At 41.2% G+C, this 19,914-nt stretch overlaps 1 protein-coding gene across 6 annotated transcripts in view; it reads right to left on the reverse strand.

The window, feature by feature from the left end:
• Positions 1-1,601: 1,601 nt before the first annotated feature.
• The window catches only part of LOC129732314 (uncharacterized), a 214,329-nt gene continuing 196,016 nt past the window's right edge, over positions 1,602-19,914 (reverse strand). For 5 of the 6 annotated variants that reach the window (XM_055693111.1, XM_055693115.1, XM_055693114.1 and 2 more), the window contains 13 exons: positions 18,149-18,859; positions 16,091-18,088; positions 15,737-16,038; positions 15,540-15,676; positions 15,351-15,410; positions 14,101-14,203; positions 10,971-13,574; positions 10,155-10,247; positions 9,661-9,812; positions 9,425-9,596; positions 9,135-9,362; positions 8,879-9,071; positions 1,602-3,634 (listed from right to left, as the gene is read on the reverse strand). In XM_055693111.1, coding sequence (XP_055549086.1) covers positions 3,529-3,634; positions 8,879-9,071; positions 9,135-9,362; positions 9,425-9,596; positions 9,661-9,812; positions 10,155-10,247; positions 10,971-13,574; positions 14,101-14,203; positions 15,351-15,410; positions 15,540-15,676; positions 15,737-16,038; positions 16,091-18,088; positions 18,149-18,859 — 6,859 coding nt within the window. In that variant the 3' untranslated portion in view covers positions 1,602-3,528. The remainder of the gene's footprint in view (positions 3,635-8,878; positions 9,072-9,134; positions 9,363-9,424; positions 9,597-9,660; positions 9,813-10,154; positions 10,248-10,970; positions 13,575-14,100; positions 14,204-15,350; positions 15,411-15,539; positions 15,677-15,736; positions 16,039-16,090; positions 18,089-18,148; positions 18,860-19,914) is intronic. The other variant, XM_055693117.1, reaches the window with a different exon arrangement.

Here is a 19,914-nt window from a genome sequence, read left to right on the forward strand (position 1 = left end):
ACAACTTTTGGATGATGTTAGATAATATAACGGGCAATTAGGAGAATTTTAAAATTCAATTATCAATGAACGGGACAATTCTGTATTACTGATTCAGACGAACTTCGACATAAGGTACATTTCGATAATTGAAATGTACTTTATATCGAATTGTACCTTATATCGAATCATGAAAAATCTTCAGCAATATGGCTTTAAATACTTCAATTTGTTGTTTTTTCTCCACGTATATTTCAGTTTGCAAATAGAACCCAACTAGAAGTGTGAAAGAACTTGTTTTAAAAACAATTCCACATAGTTTGTTTTTTTTTTGGCTTTTAAGGGAGACTTTTATCCTCATTTATCCTTCCAAAAAGTAGTTCATCTTGAACATTGAAAGGTTTAAAAATTGCTAGTTGTTATGTTATTATTACTAGTTTTTTCAATTTGCATAAGTACAATTTTTTTTGCACTATTTATTTTTCTTCTCGTTACTTATTTTTAGGTCCGATGTATAACAACCATGAGTATCTGGCCATATATTGAGAACTTTTTCAATAGTTTCTTCGTCTTCTAGAATTTCGAAAGCTGCACTTTTTCTCAATTATAAAATGACCGTTTGAAGTTGAACTTTTCATTACATATTGGGGTGGCCAAAAATTGTACTATGCTGCAAAATCTGGGAGTCATCCTCCAAATGAAAACTGAGGTTATAAAAAAGGTTCTTTACTTTGTGGAAAGTTTGGCAGACGCAGTTAAGAGGGTTCACAAGTGCGGTTTAAAAAAAAGTTTTTGTTTTCTAACGGGGTTAAACTTTAGGCCAAACGTGTTTTGATCAGCTCTCCCCCGCTACCATCCACCTTAAAGCACGCTATATTAAGTTTCTTTCTGTAACTACTTTCATTACTATTTCATGGTTCGATGGATTCGGCAACATACAGAAGGCTTCATGCCGTTTGTAAGAATTATTTTCGGAAACTCATAAATAAACAATTCGGAATTTTCTCTAAGCTGAAAACACATTTCATGTCTCTTTGCAACATAACAGTGGCTGACTTGTGTTTATTTATATATCTTCGTTCAGTACAACACAATGTGGAATAACGTTACTCTGGTTAAACTACAGCACTAGCGTTTTTACAACTATGTACACATCCTTTCCAAACACATTCACTCATACCGCACAACCCGTCCGCAAGATTCAAGCTACGCTACGGTGGCTAATTAGTGGAAAATTAGCGAGCCTACTAACAATTAAACGTAGGTACTTACCTCCTACCCATTCCCCGACTGGAGTCGCATGTGGTTTGGCATTGCGCTTCTTTGTACAGATCGCCAACAAAAAAGGAATGCGGGCCCCCGCATGGGCACATTTTCAAGAGATGACCTCCGGCAAAAAACCGCCTCATCTGTCCGTTAAAGTATCGCACTTCAAGGGAAGAGACACTTGTGGCTTGCCCTGGAGAGTGTGCAGGCGAAATCTTCTACAGAAAAAAAAGAAGCTAGCAAAGAAACAGAAGCAAATGTTTGTCGGTTAGCGTTAGGTGTTAAGTAAGCTAGTAAGCGGGCTTAAATAGATGGTAACAAATGGATGGCAAATCAAACGCCCCAAAAGCAGTTGCTTGTTTTCAAAATATGACTTTTTAAATATATTTTCTTCTTTCTCGTCATAAAGTTAGTGTTGACGCTTCGTTCTTCTCACGTTTATCAGAGGAATAAATCTACACTTAAATACTCAGTAGTTTACTTCCAGTTAATTATTCCCATCGCTTCAAATCTTACGGTTCATACTAATCTGCAAACCTAACTGCCGCAAACAAATTCCTTCACGTTACCGATGTTCAACTCCTCAATCCTTTCAACTCATATTTGAACTCGAGCATTATAGTCAGAATAATTAGTTTAAATTAGACTTAGTGGTACAAAGCTAGATGAACTGTACGTTAATAGCCTAATCATTGTTAATTGATTTCATATTTTCTGTTAGTTACAAGAGGTGTTTTGTAAGTTTTATTTGCCTCGTATTTTTTAGTTTAGTTGAGTATACAGCAAAATGTTAGGATGAGCCTGAGGTTGAGATGAAAGCAAAGTTTCTCTGTTTTCTACTAGTGAAATCGCTGATTTCCGTTTCAGCTACTGCTACTATCAAGTGTTGCTGATTTGAGGTTTCTTTTTTGTGTGTATGTTTGTGGTTTGTTCTGCTGTTGCCTAACATTTGCAATTGGAAAACCTTCCTCGACAACTGATGACATACGATTAATTTGATCTCTGTCAATTTTACATTATATTGAATGATATTATTTCGACACGATCGGAACTCTATTTGGAACAGAAGGTATAATAGGAGAGAGTGAGGGTACAGGACTCAAATCTTTTTTTGTCTTAAAACTTTGCTTACATTTAGTAGGATAAATCAATATGATTTAATAGGTATTAAGTGATTATTCAATGCGTTACCATTTAAAGTACTAGAATTTGTTAAACGAGTTTGATGGAACATTAGAACCTACTCTACAGCTATGCCTTGCAACTAGTAAAAGGACAATTCAACAAAACGACCGAGCCTTAGCGTTTCAGTTGTTACATCTTGCTAGGAGCGGGTGGAATTAAGCTCTCCTCTATTTCAAGCCTTTGACTAAAAATTGAGTTTAACATAACTACGAAGAATGGCAAACGTCCGAAGCTAGATAAACTAGAATTTAGAAACGAAACACTTGACTGTAGAATGTGAACGTGGAATACTCTCCGGTGCAACAGAGGGTAAATCTAACAGTAGAAATATTTTCCTTTCTTCAAAATGTTTTGAAAGGTTTCAAAGCGCTAAAATGATTAACCTACCAATGACTCCTAGAACTGGTGTTCAACGAAAAAAAAAAACATTCTCAACTAACAAATCTAGATATGGCGCATTCCTTTCTCAAAAACTTCCGCTCCTCGAGGGAAACGGACGAACATAAACATTTCGTGATCTCTTTCACTATCATTAAAAACCGTATAAAATAACTATCAACTAAATTGGACGAAATATGATTCTGTTTTCAACGTTGCTTCTGTTACGTAGGTAATTGAATTAAGCACATTTCATATGTTTAGTTCGACTTTTATTCTACCTTGCCATCTGGCAATGATTAATACCAACGACAACAAACTAATCACATTCACGCGTTTTTTTTTTCTTCTTTTTTTGGGTTACGACAATTCCATCAAAAACATTCGTTTCGCGCTGGGCGTTAAAGCTGATCTTGTTATTTTGTTAAGTTTCCTTGCCTGGCGTAGGGAAGGTGGTATTTATTGTACAGTGTGAACCGGTGAAGTGTTCCTGCTCTCGATACAACCACATTGTCACACGCACAATCACAAAACAATCGTATCACACGCAAAATTCTCCTAGAGCCTATACATTCCCAAAAACAAAGTACATAGAGTAAAACTGATGGACAAGTTCTTCTATACTGTTGCAGACAGTAGTAGCCAGGGCGATTATCGACGACAGTCAGCTGCTGGAATGCCCGCTTGCTATGTCTGCTATGAGCGTTGATAGGGCTGCCATCAGCCGCTATTGTTTACATGCTTTTGGACCTGGTTCAGGATGTCATTACATTTCTCGTACATGCTGGTGCTGTTGTTTAGGTTGATGCTATCGCCGATGTTGTTCCTGGAATGTGAGAAAAAAAGGTTTTATTTTGAATGGTCCTGAAAAGTAATTGGAAGTCGCATTTAAGGTGGATTTTCTTGCACGGTTTGTAACGCGTTCATTCAAAATATTGAGTGAATTTTAGAAACAAAATTCTTTGATATGGTCTAATTTTTCCTAACCCATTTACTTTTTTTGATTTCTGTTTTGGTCTGCCCTTTAATTTTTTCAATATAATGAACAAAACAAGTATATATTTTGTTCGCAGCTTTCAGAATTTACGTGGGATTCAAGCGGATTTTTATGCGACACGTAAATAGCGACCTAATTTTAACAGTTCAAGAGTTTTAAGAAAGTTTTATCCGATAGGATATTTATTCATTCGGTTGATTTTCAAAGCGCCTGGGCTAAAAAATTGAAGCGTCTAGAGCTTATCCAACATGAGTTGTAATATTTTTTCAAGAAAATATGCTAGAAATTCATACGAGAAGTTGGACTCTAGAAACCGTGATACACGATATAAAAATATAAATACTAGAATTTTGAACGGAAGTCTAAAATAAGGTATTTTGGCACTTGTCTGCGGTGCCATCTTAACAAGATGCTTGTTGACAGTTATATACACAGCTGACCTAACGAAATACTGATGTAATTCTCGCACAACGTTCGTCAGTTTATCCTACAAACAGTGTGCAGGCCGTCCGTCCCCTTTCAACATTCCTTCATTCCATTTTATCTACCGCCTGGTTGTGGTGTTTTTTTTTTCCTGTGTGGACTGCGACCAGAGCTCAGATCTATTGTGATATTACCCAGGTGTTTTCTGTACTCCGCACTTCATATTATTGGCAGTATCACTATTGAAGTAAGTGATACGCTTATCATCCATATCCGTGCTTGTGTGTAAGTTTTTCCTTTCCGTTTCAAGCTTACTACTCTACTATACCGATCCTCTGTCCCTCCTAACAATATCGCCTAATTACAATTCCCTGGAGAGAACTTTCATACGTTATTCACACCAGTTAGGGGCTTAATTTTGTTAGAAGAAGAGTCAACAGAGGTACTGTAGAATTCAGATTGAAGGAAAGGTACTTGGGGGAAGCCTGAGAATAAACTCATGCTACAGTCCTTTGGCAACCAAATGGCCTGGTTCTACTAAGATTCTAACCCACAACCACCCGCTTACCAAGGCGGACTCTGTAACCTTGCGGCTACGGAGCTCCCCTTGGTTGTGGTGTTAGTCATCTCCATAGATACAGTCAAGGGATACGAACATCGTCAAAAACCGCGGTAATTCGAAAATCCACGTAAAAACCGCGTTAATTAAAAAAATCCGCGAAAAATAAACCACCAAGGAAGGATTTATAAAAAAAAACTCGAGACTACGACTAGTATCACTTGCAATAAAATTGTCCTCCTTTACGGTCATTCCAAATCCTTCAGAGGCCTGAGTTTTTTTTTGACTAAGTTTTTTACTTAGGCGTCGTTCACAAATTACGTAACGCATGAAGGGGGGAGGGGTATGTATGCTTGAAATTGAAAATTTTGGAGGGGGGTTAGGCAGTTCAGCGTTACGTAATTTTAGGGGGGGGGGTCATATCGAACGTTACCTATTGTTACATAGGGGGAGGGGGTCTGAAATCTAGATTTTTTAGCGTTACGTAATTTGTGTACGACCCCTTAATAAAGACTTAGAAGTCTTGGTTCCCAACCCGCGTGAATTAAAAAATCCACGTAATTTTTATTTAATTTACGCGGTAACGCACAGGTTTTTGTTTTTTATCATACAGGTACAGGTAGTTTTGTGCATTGACGTGTCGATATTCCGGTCAATCTTGGCAAAAAAGACCAAGTCAAGGGAAATACAAAGTCCCGTTTAATTTCCTGTAGGCCAATTTCATCATCTGCTGCGCAATAAAAATTTGGCGTGTTGGTGCTGCAGTATCCGGTGACTGTAATGGAGTCCCTTACTGCAGAAATGTTAGAATTGGTGGGGAATGCTGCTAGAGATAATAAAACGAGAATCATACGTCGTCATCTGTAGTTGGTAATCTGCAAAGGCGAGGATTTGAACAAAGTATTTAGCGGTATCACTTCTGCTCAGAGACTTGTTCTATCGTGTATCCTGACATTTTTTCTCCCGAATAAAACGAGAAAGAAGCCATGATTTGATCAATTCCCAGCTTTGTAGAGCTAAAACCAACCGTTCTTCTAAGGACGACTACATATTTTCAATTGACATAATAATAAAATTGTTTTTGGTGCCTCTAACTAAAATTTAAAATTTGACATAAAATTTTCATCAAACAAAATTCAGTTCCATCCATACTATTTTGTTTTAACGGTGAAGTGGTTCTTTATCTAAAAGTCTTTCAGCGATCTTCAACATTATTTTCAAATTACTTCAAGTCAAATAACAACGCTCCTGTTCAAGCTTATCAATCATTCAATCAATTCAATTATTACTGAAATTTACCGCTTCATACCATCAAACTGATTAACCTAAATCGAGTGTACACTGGGGTCGCTTTTAACGTGGTTGGTTGTACCGCATTTAAAAGATTAGATTAGATATACTATACCTACTAAACTTATTTGATACCGCGTACAAATAATCTTCCGAATCGACTAAAAATACGCAAACGCATGAAAACAACCCGCGTAAAAAGGGACCACAGTGTATTCCCAAACTTGTTGCACGAAATACGTTGACATAAGACAGGCTGTTATAACTCTACGTTAACATAAGACAGGCTCTACGTTAACCATATTCACCATGATATCATCATTTTATATTACAAGCATTTTTGATCAAGTAGGCACTGCCAAGCGGTCTTTGAGAAGTTTATAAGCGCTCATGAACAAGACGTAAAGACCTTTTTCAATAATAATTCGAAAATTGGTGCTTCCAGGTCAAGCTTCAATTGAATGCAGTTGAAGTTTCCTTTGTGCTGATAAAACCAGCTTTGGCGGCAGACGATACTCTCACGACGTGAAATCAAACCGACTGAAATTTTCGCTGGATTCACAACGGATGAAATCCCTGAATTTTTTTTCGGCACAAGCAAACAACAGCTTGAATGTTTTATGGCGTCCAGAAACTCTTGTCCAGTAATCCAGGTTTTGTCAGAACATCAGTGAGACCTATTCCTGATTCCACCTCAAGTGAGGTGACACAAATTACCTCCGTGAAGTGCGATTGACAGTGAAGTGAAATTGCGAATAGGATAAGTGAAATGAGAATGTTTTCCAGCTCAAAAATTTCTATGTCCCAGAAAGTCGATTTTTTCCGTTTTTACAGATAACACCAGATCTTGACGTTTTGTGCATTTCTAAGACTTTTGGTACCAAAAAAAATTTTTGTCGGTGTCGAAAATTTCATGAACTACGCACTTCCCAGATTCCACGGCAGATGTCATTTTGCGACGTTTTTCTCACTTACGTGAGTCCCGTAACATGGCTGTATTCACTTCACTCGGATTCCACCGTAAAGTGACTCCAGTAATGAGCACCACTGTAATATGTTTTTCTTCTTCCTTTCATTGGATCTGGATGGATTTTCCATGCGGTTGAAATTCCAGAAGTATAGGGGAAGGGGTGATAAAATGGACACCCTAAGCTATTTCTCAATTTTCTCCACAATTAAACACTAAAATCATGAGTAGGTCGCGCACCTTAACTGAGCAACTAATGATTGATGCAAAAAATAGGTAGAGATACTCTAATATAGTATTTTGCGAAGTTTTCTTGAACTTTTTTAATAAGAGAGGGGGTAAAATGTGTGGGTAAAATAAACATAGAGAGGTGGTAATAAGTACACCTTGGACGTGAACTTTAATTATCGCTTAACTGGTAGCAAAATGTTGTTCGATTACAGGTGACACAGTTATGCAGGTGACTCACAGTTTAATTTTCACCGGTTGTCGTAGAATTATTAACAATATATAACCTTATCCGCAAGAAACTGTGAAATAGTGGAAGCTTGTTTTATGGACATGCCGTATTCAACGGCACGCTCAGACGCTGCCATCGGCCTAGCTTTAATTTTGCGTTTTACGATACAATTACAAAGCATCTATAATTTTAAATGATAATTTGCATTATTTTTTCTACCATCACTATGGGCTGTCCATTTTACCCGCACAGTACGTGTCATTGAAAATACTCAAAAATATTGAAAAAATCGTTCAATCAATTACTAACCTTTAATGATTTCTGGTGGTTAGTAGTCTGAGCACAGATATAAGCACAAACTGTTTTACACTAGAAAAAAGGTTATTTCTTGTAAGCCAAAAACAACATCACTACCACGAATGTGAACGTGTCTTTTGTTTTTGTTTATTATTTTCGTTGTTTGACTGTTTGACTGTCGCATAGTTTGTCTTAAATAGCTTCTAGTGCATCTAAGATTAGGTGCCAATGGAGTTTGTACTTTTTTTAAACGTAATAGTCGAGATTTAAGCAGGTGTCCATTTTACCACCTCTGTTCATTTTACCGACAATTCCCCTACTAGTATTTCATTTACAGTGATTGCGCTAGCCGCTCATTTGCGTGATATTGACTTCAAACGCCATTTTATTCGCGACCACATCGCAGCTGAACGCGTACGAGTGCAACGACTGACAAGCACTTGACGGATATCTTCACAAAGGCGCAGGACATCCATGATTCTAAGATCTACGACGAATAGTACACGAAGTAGGTACAGCCAAGGCGATCTTGAGAAGTTCACGGGGTTTCACGGAAAAGGTAAGCTGTCATTCCCAATCTATTTCGGGCCCCTGTTTCTCATCCCGGTTCTGAAAACACTCCTGTTTTCAGGTCTGATTGATCAACATCTGCATTTAAAACAAGGCTCTACATTGTTCGCTAGTACAAATAGTTAGCATAATAAAACCACAATTTTCTGCTAATTTACCATTCGACTGTTTCAAGAATAAAGGAAATTTGTTCAAAAACTGACTAAGTTACAAGCATTTGAGATTGGACAATTTTCGTGACGCTCACGATGTTTAGTTTTTCATTTTACACCCCCCTCAGTATGTTGCCGTGAAACGTGATTCTACGTCTAATATCAGAATTTATTATATTCTCGTACATTCTAAAGTTTTTCGAATAATATAATAAAAATATTCCTAATTATATAAAACATGGAATTATGGCTGTAAAATTAAATCCAAACAAAAGACCTTGAACAAGCGAGGACCATAAAACTACGACAGGGGACACCTAACACCCATTCCCAAACCACAAGAGCCCCCACGTACCTATTTGTCACCTTCATCAGCATGTTCTGCGTCATAATGACCGCATTTTCCAACTCTTTGATCATGAGTGAATTATTTCTGCCACTACCGCCGCCGGATTCGTCGTTGGACTTTAGCCGCTGGTGCAGCTGGATGACCGACGTCGTCGTTTGTACAAGCTGATTAATTATATTGGAGCAGAGTTGATTGGTCACTAAAATTAAAATAACAACAATGTATCCGACGAGCGTGAGAAAAGTCGACCGCTACTACTAACAGTCAGCGTTATCCAGATCGCCGTCCTTGATCATGCTTTCCATCTCCATGTTGGTGGTGGGGGCTTTCTTCGCATTCAAACTGGCATTGACGTTCGCTATTCGTTTATGTTCCAGCGCGATACTGCGTGGACGGGGCGGAACGGCAGGCTTCGCTGGTACGGTACTAACGGTGCTGGTTGGTGACTCCTCCGAACTGGATTCGTCTTGGGTAGCGGAAGCGATATTCACTAAAACATAAATGAAAGGTCAGTTGGTAGAAAACGGTTCAAGAGAATCTAACGGAACATACCACTGCTGTAAGCATTCTGTAAGCCTTTGCGTCGGTTAATGATACCGGCTGCGCTGCGGGGGTTGATGTACTTTCCGGTGTTGCCGGTTCCGTTAACTTTGTTCTGCGAACTGATTGTAGGTTTCATCAAACCACCACGGGTCACCACCGAAGGTTCCGGTTCAGAGTCGCTCTGTGTAGTATTAGGAGTATTAGGTATTAGGAAGAAGAATAATACACTTCACCATACAACTTACCGCTTGATTTAGCATGCCAACCGAAACACTCCTCACTCCCATACCGGAGGATAGCGATGCGCCACCCTTCCCGACCGAAGAGGTGCTTCGTTTGGGAACGCTTCGCTGCTGGACGTTGCTACGACTGCTGGGTACTGGCTTGTAGTTCGAGGCTGTCGGGATGTAAAAAAATGTCAGTAATCCAAACACGCGACTCCACACAAAATTCGCTTTTAATATATTATTTTCCGAATCACACCGAAAGCTAGTTAAAAAGATTAACTTTAAAATTGAATAAACAAAAATTGCTTAACATTGTTGATACCAAATTTCAAATCGCTACTGATCTGTTTGAGTTTAAATTTGAATATAGAAAGTATGAACAAACTCAGTGCAAACTGTTAAGTAAAAATTAAAAATATAAAATAATATAAAACGAATTCGATTTTTTTTATTAGCAGTAAAGTGTACTGTCTTACAAACTAAGTTTCTGGGCGATTCAGTTTTTGTTTTACCTTTTCCCATACTCAAATCGCTAAGCGAGCAAGCACGTCTAATCGATGACTCATCACTATCTTGCGCAGAGATTAAGCTTCGGGGATTACCGCCTACGGAACGCACGCAACGAAGAACGGAAGGTGAGGAAGGTGGGCACACGATTTTGGTTTCGGTATTTTTGTTTATGGCGCAGAGAGAGAAATAAAACATGTGAAAAATTCGAAAAAAAATCGGGACTTTAGAATTACTTTGGACATGTGGTCGAGTCAAAGTGAAGTAACGTGACTGTCAGTATATTTTTGAACACTGCAGTTTTACGAAAAAAAATGCAGAAATTATTCTACTATCGACTTGAACTATTTGGTAATTAACTTTAGCGCGGGTGAACTAAGGAGCAGTCTAAAATGGTTGGTAAGATGCGTGTTTTTTGAGAAAAATACAGACATTTGGTTCGAAAATCTATGGAGTAGTTTAGCACATGGATAGTTTCTAATAGTTAGTATACAGTGACTGGATTTTGAAGGGTTTATTAAGCGATGAAGTGAAAGGTTGTGATTTTCTTTTTGCTGAACAAAGATTGTTATGTTAATAGCAGCGCCAAAGAAAATCAGAACGCCGCACTTTTTCAGCCGTGACGGTCAATTGCATGGCAGCATGCGAAGCATAACATGGAACCGCTACGCCTACAAGAATGATCTATTCTACCACTACATCGAACAACAATTTCCATGCAACATTTTCGGACACCGACGATAAAAAAAAATGAACGTAAAAGCTCCACCGAGTACAACATCAATCAAATACTATACAATAAATTTACGTCATTCTCACACCTTCACCCTCCGCGTATCCCAGCGAATGTTCATCCTTCTCCGACAGTTCTTCCTCGTCCTTTTGCTTGAACAGATTTTCCGGATCTTGGAAATCTATCGACTGAAACTTGGCACCCTCGAGCACATCCGGGAGGCTGAAGTTACGCTTCATTTTGGCTGTGTGAGCAAAGTGCCAATTTTTCTCGTTCTCCAGCTCCTCCTGGGCGTCCTTGGCAAGCTTATCGAAGTTTTCCGTTAAACTCTTCACGTAGCCCTTCTGTCGCGAGTCACACTCGAACGGTTTCATTCGATTTTCCTTTGCCGTTCGCTCCTGCTCCAGCTTGCGTTCCTCCATCTCAACCAGTTTGTTGATAATATCGATCTTTTTCTCGATATCCAAAAATCTATTATATTCTACTGACGAAAGCAAACTGTAATCGATTAACTTGTCTAGCTCCGCTCTAGTTTTAACAGGGGATTCTTTACATTCCGGTCCCTGCTGCTGGTGGCAATCATCCAAAGAATCAATGGAATTTTCCTTACGCAAGTCCGGCTTTGAGAGTAGCTCCAAACTATCCAAATTATCATTCTCGCTGACTCCCTTCTCGGCCACGTAAATTTCGAAAGATTTTTCATCTCCCGAGTTCAGCGCGGTAATTCTGGAACAACTGGCCACACTGAGATCCCTTGGCATGTAGTCTTTATTGACGAAGTCACGAAGCTTGTTGTCCTCGTGTGCCGAAGCAGATAGCTGTCCAATTATGGTGTTAAATTTCTCCTTGGACCGCACCCGACCTCGACCTTTCATGCTTGCCGATCGCCGATGCGCCACCGGAGGTTTGTGCGGTACATAATCCATTTCCAGTGTTCCACCGAGTCGATAGCGTTCCGATTGCTGCTGACGTTCCTGCTCGAAGCGCTGCAGATTTTGCTCAAACTTTTTCGAATTTCGAGCGATTCTTCGTCCACCCATTTCGATCTCGAAGCTGCATGATTTCTTCATCACATACACCGACGATTCATTGCCAAAAATGTCCGATCGGGTGATTTGGTTGGTAGCGTTGACTGTCTTTCGCACGAACAGCTCATTTCCTTCGCAATTGTACATCGGGTTAGAGTTCATTTGTTTTCGCTGGTTTGCGAAGTCTTTGCTCAAGCTCTTTACCGTTCCTCCGCCGTATTGTGCGACTTTTGCCGTTAGGGAGGGGATAAAGTCTTCCTCGATTAGTTCTTCAGCGGTGGCTGTCATAGCGGAGCTCGATATAAACCTTGGATAACTGACGGATGTTGTCATACCGGGCACACCCAATCGTCTGTGCTGTGGTGATCGGGCTTCACAAATTCTACTGCCAGTTTCCAAGTTTTCGTACCCGTAGCTATCGGGATGATCCCGGTTAAAATAGTTGCTTTGCATGTAATAGTCAAAACCACAGCCAGTGTTCGGGCTCGATCCGTACGACTTCGAGTTTCCGCCGGTGTCGATTTTGTAGTTGTCCTGGTTGGCACAGTAGCTACGATCCCGCTTGATCCGTTCGAACAGCACTTCCAGCGGGGCACTCTTACATTCCGAATCATCCGATAAAATGCTTTCCATACTGTTGCAATAGCTCACACCGCCACTTCCAAAATCATCCGACAGAATACTTTCCTGGCTCTTGCGATCCGGGTACTGCTGTCCAAGAAAGAAACTAGCACTGGAGTGACGCTGCGTTTCCAGAAAGCGATTGTCAGGACTACGCTTGTCTTCGTCCAGAATATCCGAAAGGGAAACATTTCTGTACGGTACCGGTTGGAAGCCATCGTAGATGAAGTATTCCGAAACGGAACGCTTCGGCAGTGAATCGATCGGTCGTAGTAACAATTTTTGATGTTTGGCACAGGTGTTACGTTTACTTCTACCGTGTTCAGTCTTCTCTATGTCTAAGTCTAAGCTACAGTCCTCTAGGGAGTCGGAGCTAAAATTAGGGTCGTCCTCGGAGAGAAATCCGTGCTCGTTTCTTTCTTTCCGAGCGGTACATTTGGCCTCTTTGGGAGATTCACCAACTACGGCCTCTAAGCATCTGGGCTCACTACGACAAGTGGGTAGAATGGCCGGTTTCGTTTGATGGCCCGATTTGTTCGGTTCGTAATCATCCAGATCTCCGTACTTGCTGGTGATTTCCTGAATCATCTTCTCCGTGTCGGAGTGAATCATGTCCAGGATTGTTTTGGCATCTTCGTAATACATGGACTGGTGTCGCGTTTGACGTTCCGAAGGACCAGGTTCGCCGTCCTGGTTGGACAGAATACTCCATTCCTGTTCCTCGTGTACCGGTGACACAGGACACGACTTATAGTTTTTGAGTATTCCTGGGTGTTTGCGAAGTTTATCCGCTGGAACCGGAGGCAGTTCTGGAAGCTCAAGTTTTTCCGGTCTAATCAACGTTTCCTCGACGCTATCTTCTCCGTTCGGTTTTGAATAGATGCCCAAGTTTCTAGGGTATGGTGGTAACTCTTGCTGAAATTGATTAATCATGGCACAATTCTGAACTAGACGCGAACGAGGCACAGCACAGTTTAGATAGTTATGAGTTCCTGACGCGGAAGAAGGTGAAGGATAGTTTCGGTAGGAACAAGGTGAGTCACCTAGTGTAAGTTTAGAGTTACAATTTACCGTTAAGCCAGTGTGTGCACAATTGTGAGCAGCATGGGAATAGAAGTAGAAAAGAATAAGCGGTTTAACGCTCCTGAATGTGGCTAATCAATGGAACACTGATGATGTGAACTTAAGAAAAAAACAAAATCTTTTCTTGTTTCAATTTTTGTGTATCAATCGCTGTGAAACAATCGTTACTCTCATGTTCGCATGGATTTTTTTCTACATCAAAAAACTCATTTGTGTAGCTGAAAAACCAAATTGTGCATGGATGAATAGCTTATGTGGTTAATTAGTGTGCTGCTAGTTAGTTTCTGGCAAACAAATGATAGATTTAGCTAAACATATAACAAATACGTGTGTCCAAAACCAAAAGCACCACATGAAAGTGTCTGCGATTCATGTGAAGTTTGTTTACAAGATTTGTACAGAACAAAATAGTGTAGTATATTCAAATCAAACTGTGCATGAAAAGGCACCGTGTTGTCTCTACCGGATTTACTCCAGTTCACTCACCTATCCTCTGCAATCGGCCGACTCCTCCGGGACCGCCTCCACCCATCGGATGACTTAGATCGGAAATGCTCTGACTAGCGCGGAGACCGGATCGGTAACCAACCTAAAAAAGAGAAAAGGAAATTAAAAAATAAAATCATATCAAATACGGCACCCACTGGCAAAAACGATGCTGTTCAAATGGATTCAGTGAAACGAACATACAACATGAAGGGTGCTATCGAGAGGGTTGGGTGAGGAGAAGCTTTAATGGGGTTTCATTTATCGGTTTTCAGCCGAATAAGCCACCAGAGCTCATTGTACCGATGAAGTGTTATTGATATTTATATCCAAATACTCTTTTTGCATTTATTTATTTATGTTTTGATGATAACATTCAAACTTTATCCTCATTCGTGTTGTGTGCTGCCAAAAGGAAAACTGTAGATGGCAAACAGAGCAGAATTGAAAAATCAAATGTTGCATTAGGGACTCCGAATTAGTCTGGTGAGGTTAAGAAAAAGTAATTGATTGAAGCAGAAAAGCAATGGACTTTTTGGGTTTACTAACGTTTCAATAAAAAACGCATTTAAACCCGATGTCATCCGAAAAGTTGTTAGCAGCTCAATCTGCATGTCTGCATTGAAGCAATTTCTGGTTATTCTATGGCAAACTGTCACCAATATGAGTATCAACATTGATTGCAACCGGAATTGAGTTTCTAATCTTTCGAACTTCACGATTTCAAAGGCATACACGTACTGGCTCACAAACCATCTCTCTGCTTCTTAGCAAACAATATGTTCAACGCCGAAGCCAAAATCAATTGTGGGTAGGCGTGTAGTACATACAGTGCAGAAAAAGCGCCTCTATTGGCGGAAAAATCTACATTGCACGACAAACGATAAGCCGGTCAGAAAGCTCCACAATGCTACTGCCGCTGCAGGGATGAAATTTCTCAAGATTAATTGATGCCCGTCAGATAAGCATATAGATTCACAAATCAATCTGATTGATGTGGGCTGATCATTGTTAGCACACACTACCGGCCGGTATCATATTGATAACGACAGACAACACATGGGAGGTTACGAATGCTTTGGGAATGATGTCGACAGTGAATCCCAGCGTGGAAGCGTGTTTGTTATTGGGTTACAGTTGGTTTGCAAACGACACAGAACGATTGCTGAAAGCAGTGCCGGTACGGTGGTTAATACTGAATCCACTGACGACTTTAGTGTACGTGAGGATCTAGAACACATATTTCTCACCTTAGAATGAACTATATTTAGTGAATATTTTACGCCACGCTTACTATGAATTAGAATCCCCTAAAAATGTGGGAGGAAAGAACGGAAATGAGTGATCAAACATAACAGTACAACTTATCTCAAGCGTTCCTAATGCAGCAAGGGAATGAGTTTTCCGAAAATTCAAATTTTCGTGGTTTTGGTACTTACATTCTCCAGCTTTGCTTTGGCCTCGTTAATGACCTTCATCAGCTCCTCCTTTTTGTTGTTGGCGTACGATTTGGAGATACTGGTGGTAATTTTGGCATCATTGTTGTGCATCGCGCTGATGCTTTTACGGCTTTGGGCTGAGGAAAACAATATCACAATTAGTTTTTACGTTTCTACACACTAAGATCAAAACTTACCACGTTCTTTATCCGATAGACTAGCCGGTCCATCCAGCGCCGCCTGCAAAAAGGTGGAAGACGTTTGCTGTGGTATGCTTTCCGAGCTGCCACCAAGCGTAGATGCTAGTGAACGATCGGCGTTATCGCCACTAGGAGTAGAACCCTCATCTTCGTCGTCCGATGTACCGGTGCCGGTTCCCGTTGAAGCAGCACTTTGCAACTGAAGCTGCGTAGCGATACTAAGGCCTTGCTTTTCCAATTTTTGCCGTCGGATTGATTTGCGCAGTTCGTTGACGTCGATCTCGTTGATTTTGAAATCTCTGTAAAATACCCCGTTAAAAACACAAAAAAAAAACAATTGAAAAAACTCACGTTGGCGTTGATGGCGCCGCTGTCGGGTAGTACACCATTCCGTGCTCGGAACTGGTTCGTTCCCCGTCGGAAATGTCTTCAACGTCACCGTCATGCTCCGTATTAGACTCCGAATTGAGTGAATTCAGTGCCTTAGTTTCGGATATTTTCTTATGCAGAAATGTGATGTCGCGCCGATTCTCCCGGCCACTATCAATCGAACTGTCCTCACTCAGATAGGCATTACTGTAGACATCCTTAGAGCTGCCACTGTTATAACCCGAGGTCGGTGTATTATTATTGTTAACATGATGTATTCCAACCTTGTCATGACTGAACGTTACATTCATCGGACTGTCAACGATGTTCCGCAGATCTAGTGCTTCGTCAAATTGTCCTTTTTGTCCCCATCGACCGCGAGGCTTCGGCGGCCCACCGAAATTTTGATGCTGACTCGGACTGCTACCTAGAACCGGTGAATTCGACTGATCTTCAGTGGGTTTTCGCTTAGCCCACTGAGGAAGCTGGCCGACATCGGAAAACCGATAACCAGGCGTAACAGGAGCGTCCTCAATGAACAGGTTATTCGGTGGTGATCCGTACTGCTCGTTATTTGGCTGATGATGCTCCAGAATGGCATCGGTGAATGAATTGGAGAGAGGACGCGGAACAGGCTGATGGCCGGAACGCAAAGCCTGTTGTGAAAGCCGAGCTTGCATCGTTACGATCATGTCATGTGGCACCTGCCAGATAAAGACACATCCATCACCACTGGCAGAGATGAGGTGTTTGCAGTCATTTGTGAACTTCAACCCGGTCACCAGTTCACTGTGACCGTACATTCGTGCCATACACTCATTCGAATAATAATCGTAAACGCTAAGGGTTTTGTCCGTACAAGAAGTAGCAATGTAGATGCCGCTCATATCCAAACTAACCTTAATCAAACTGCCTTCGTCGGAATGCGAACCTTTAAAGGTCTTTGTGTGTTTGGCATTTTGCGTGCTATACACTCGAATGTTTCGGTCTTGACATGCCGTCAGAATGTGCTTATAGTTACTGTCCACTTCCATATCGTAAAGCGTATTTTTGCCGGAACAATTGTTGCCACGCAGAAAGACATTGTTCTGGAAGTTGCGGAAGATGATGGATTTGTCGGCACCACAGGACACCATCTGGAACTGCTTGCCAATCCCAATGAACCGAACCGAGGTAATACTGCTCGAATGGTCGTCCAGTGTTTGTAAGATCCTGTAACCCGCTTCGCAATCGAAGATGTGAATCAACCTGTCTCTGCTGGCACTTGCCAGCAGCTTTCGCTCAATTTTCTCATTCGTATATTCCAGACACAAAACCTCCGAGTCATGCGCTTCGATCGTAGTGATCAGCTTAAGATTACTGAGATTATAGATTCGAATGTTGCCACTCCTATCACCCGTTGCCAGCTGACTATTTGCCGGGTTGATCTTGATGCATCGAACTCCGTTTCTTCCATCGTAACTGGAGTTTTTCTCCGTATTATGGATCGGATTGTCCACATCTTTAATGAAGTTCAACTCTTCATCGATGTAGATCACTTTCATCAGCTCCTTGCTGTAGATGTTCTTTCGGTACAGGTCGTTACTTTCGCAGTTATCGATGTCCCACACACGGATCGTATCGTCCGATGAGCAAGTCAGAAAACTATCCGATGGCAGCATATCCGACACGTTGTGCTTCAGATAGCTAAATGGCACGGTTTCTACACCCCAGATGCAAGCCGAATGGTACAGGAACGAGTGGCTCTTGCCCACCCGTCGGATGTCACGCAGATCCCAGATGTACAGGCTGTGATCATTGTACACGCACGTCACTTTCGATCGGTTCTCGTCGTACACGATCGCAATCGTGTCTGGGTATTTGGCATTTTGCGGCGTCGTCATCATGTGGTTGATGTGGACACCCTGAGCTACGTCCACGCCCAGGAAATGCGTTCGCGGTAGGGTCGTTATGTACTCCAAGGTTTCCGCGTTGAATACTCTGAAAAAAATCGGTTACATAATCGTACACAAAATTTGCATCTTAATTACGCTGCCTTACCTAATGATGGCTTCCGCGCATCCCACTAAGATATATTTTGTACTGGTGACCATACAGTTGGCCGCATTTGTCCTACACATCACCCACTTGTCTAGCAATCGTCGTGCGTTAAACTCCACCAGATGTCCGTTCCGCGTGATCGCGTACGTACTGTCCGCCATCTCTCCCTTGCCGCATGCAACCGCACAGAAGTCATTATTTCGCAGCTCTCCCAATATAGCACTCCGTCCCATCAGTGGGATCGGTTCCTTGTACTTTCTGCTGCCCTCCAAGTACCAATACTTGACGTGCCTGTTTCCAACCGTTACGAAATAATTTGCATCTTCACTGAAGCTCACAGCAACGACCTTTGCGCTGACTTTGTTCGATGCAATCTTCAGATTGGCCTTCCAATCGAACACGTTCACCACGTTGTCGTGCTGTGAGCCCACCGAGACAAGATACTTCCCGGTGGGTGAAAATGCCACGCAGCTGACTGCGTATTTGTGGCCGGAGAATTCCGCCACAATGCTGCCGGCGGCTCCGTTTTCGTAGTTTGCATTCCCGTTCACATCGAGTTCCCATACCTTGATGGATGGATTGTGGCCGCACTCGCCAGTGGCCAGATATCGACCGCACTGCGAGTACGCGACTGCTGTGATGGCCTTCTTGGCTGTGTTTAACAAAAACGTTTGCGTCAACTTCTTTGAGTTGAACAGGACTACAGTGCATCTGCAAAAAAGAAAAAACAAAAAAAAACGCCATTATTGAAACCCGTTTCTCACGAAGAAACGCTTATAATAAGATTGTTTTATGGAAATGCAAACAAATGTGTCCATCAACGACTGCTTCCAAGGTCACTGACGGGGTATACAGGTTTATCGAATTGGGCGTGAGGCTGAATAATGATCTACACGAATTCGGAGGAGCTGCGCCTACACGCCACTAGCTGTTATGATGGTTGAAAGCCACAACAAAGAAAAAAAAACAGAACTACAAAACTGACCCCGAGCACCACACCACACTATATGTAAATTCAAACAGTTTACACTTCCTAAATGCCATTTTATACCTACCTACTGCTCACGCTGTGTTTGCATTCATATTTGCGCAAAACTACGCATTGATGCTTTCCCAACCCAGTGATGATGCTCGTAGATAGGCGTGAAAGGACGTATTAAATAAATGTGAGTGGGCGCTCGAGCTGCTAAATATCGCATCATCATCATTTCCGTTTTGTTGTGCTAATAGGTTTCGACTGGGTTTCGGAAATTATCTATCCAGCCTCATATTGACAAATTTGTTGTACGCATTATTTGCAGCTTCGGAACTCTTTGGTACAATTTGTCGCCCAGTTGGAGTTCTGATTTTTTGCATTAATAATCAATCGCATTATTAATCCAGCGGCAGAATATTGTCTACACTTTGAACTCTATATTTATCCGTTCAAACTAAAAAATAAACATTTTTTCGCGCAATAAACATTGTTGATATATTACATGAGAAAGACAACTCTGTTGGAGACAGTAATCCGATTCCCGCTGAACGGCCCATTTAGCCAAGGTTAAACCATTTGCAATTCAAATGGTGATAAGTTTGAAAATTATGCAAACTGAAACGAAGACACAAATTTGTTATCAAAGCCGACATGTTTTGCTGGATACTGAATAAATATCAAATTAACACTAGTTTGCATGCGAAAATCCGAAAAATACTGCTGGCAAAAACGAAACTGCCGCTCAGATTTCACAGGCCGTTTTAAGGTTATTTTTGTGGCAAATAAAGCT

This window comes from Wyeomyia smithii, chromosome 3 (genome assembly GCF_029784165.1).
Source record: "Wyeomyia smithii strain HCP4-BCI-WySm-NY-G18 chromosome 3, ASM2978416v1, whole genome shotgun sequence".
Lineage (NCBI taxonomy): Eukaryota > Metazoa > Arthropoda > Insecta > Diptera > Culicidae > Wyeomyia > Wyeomyia smithii.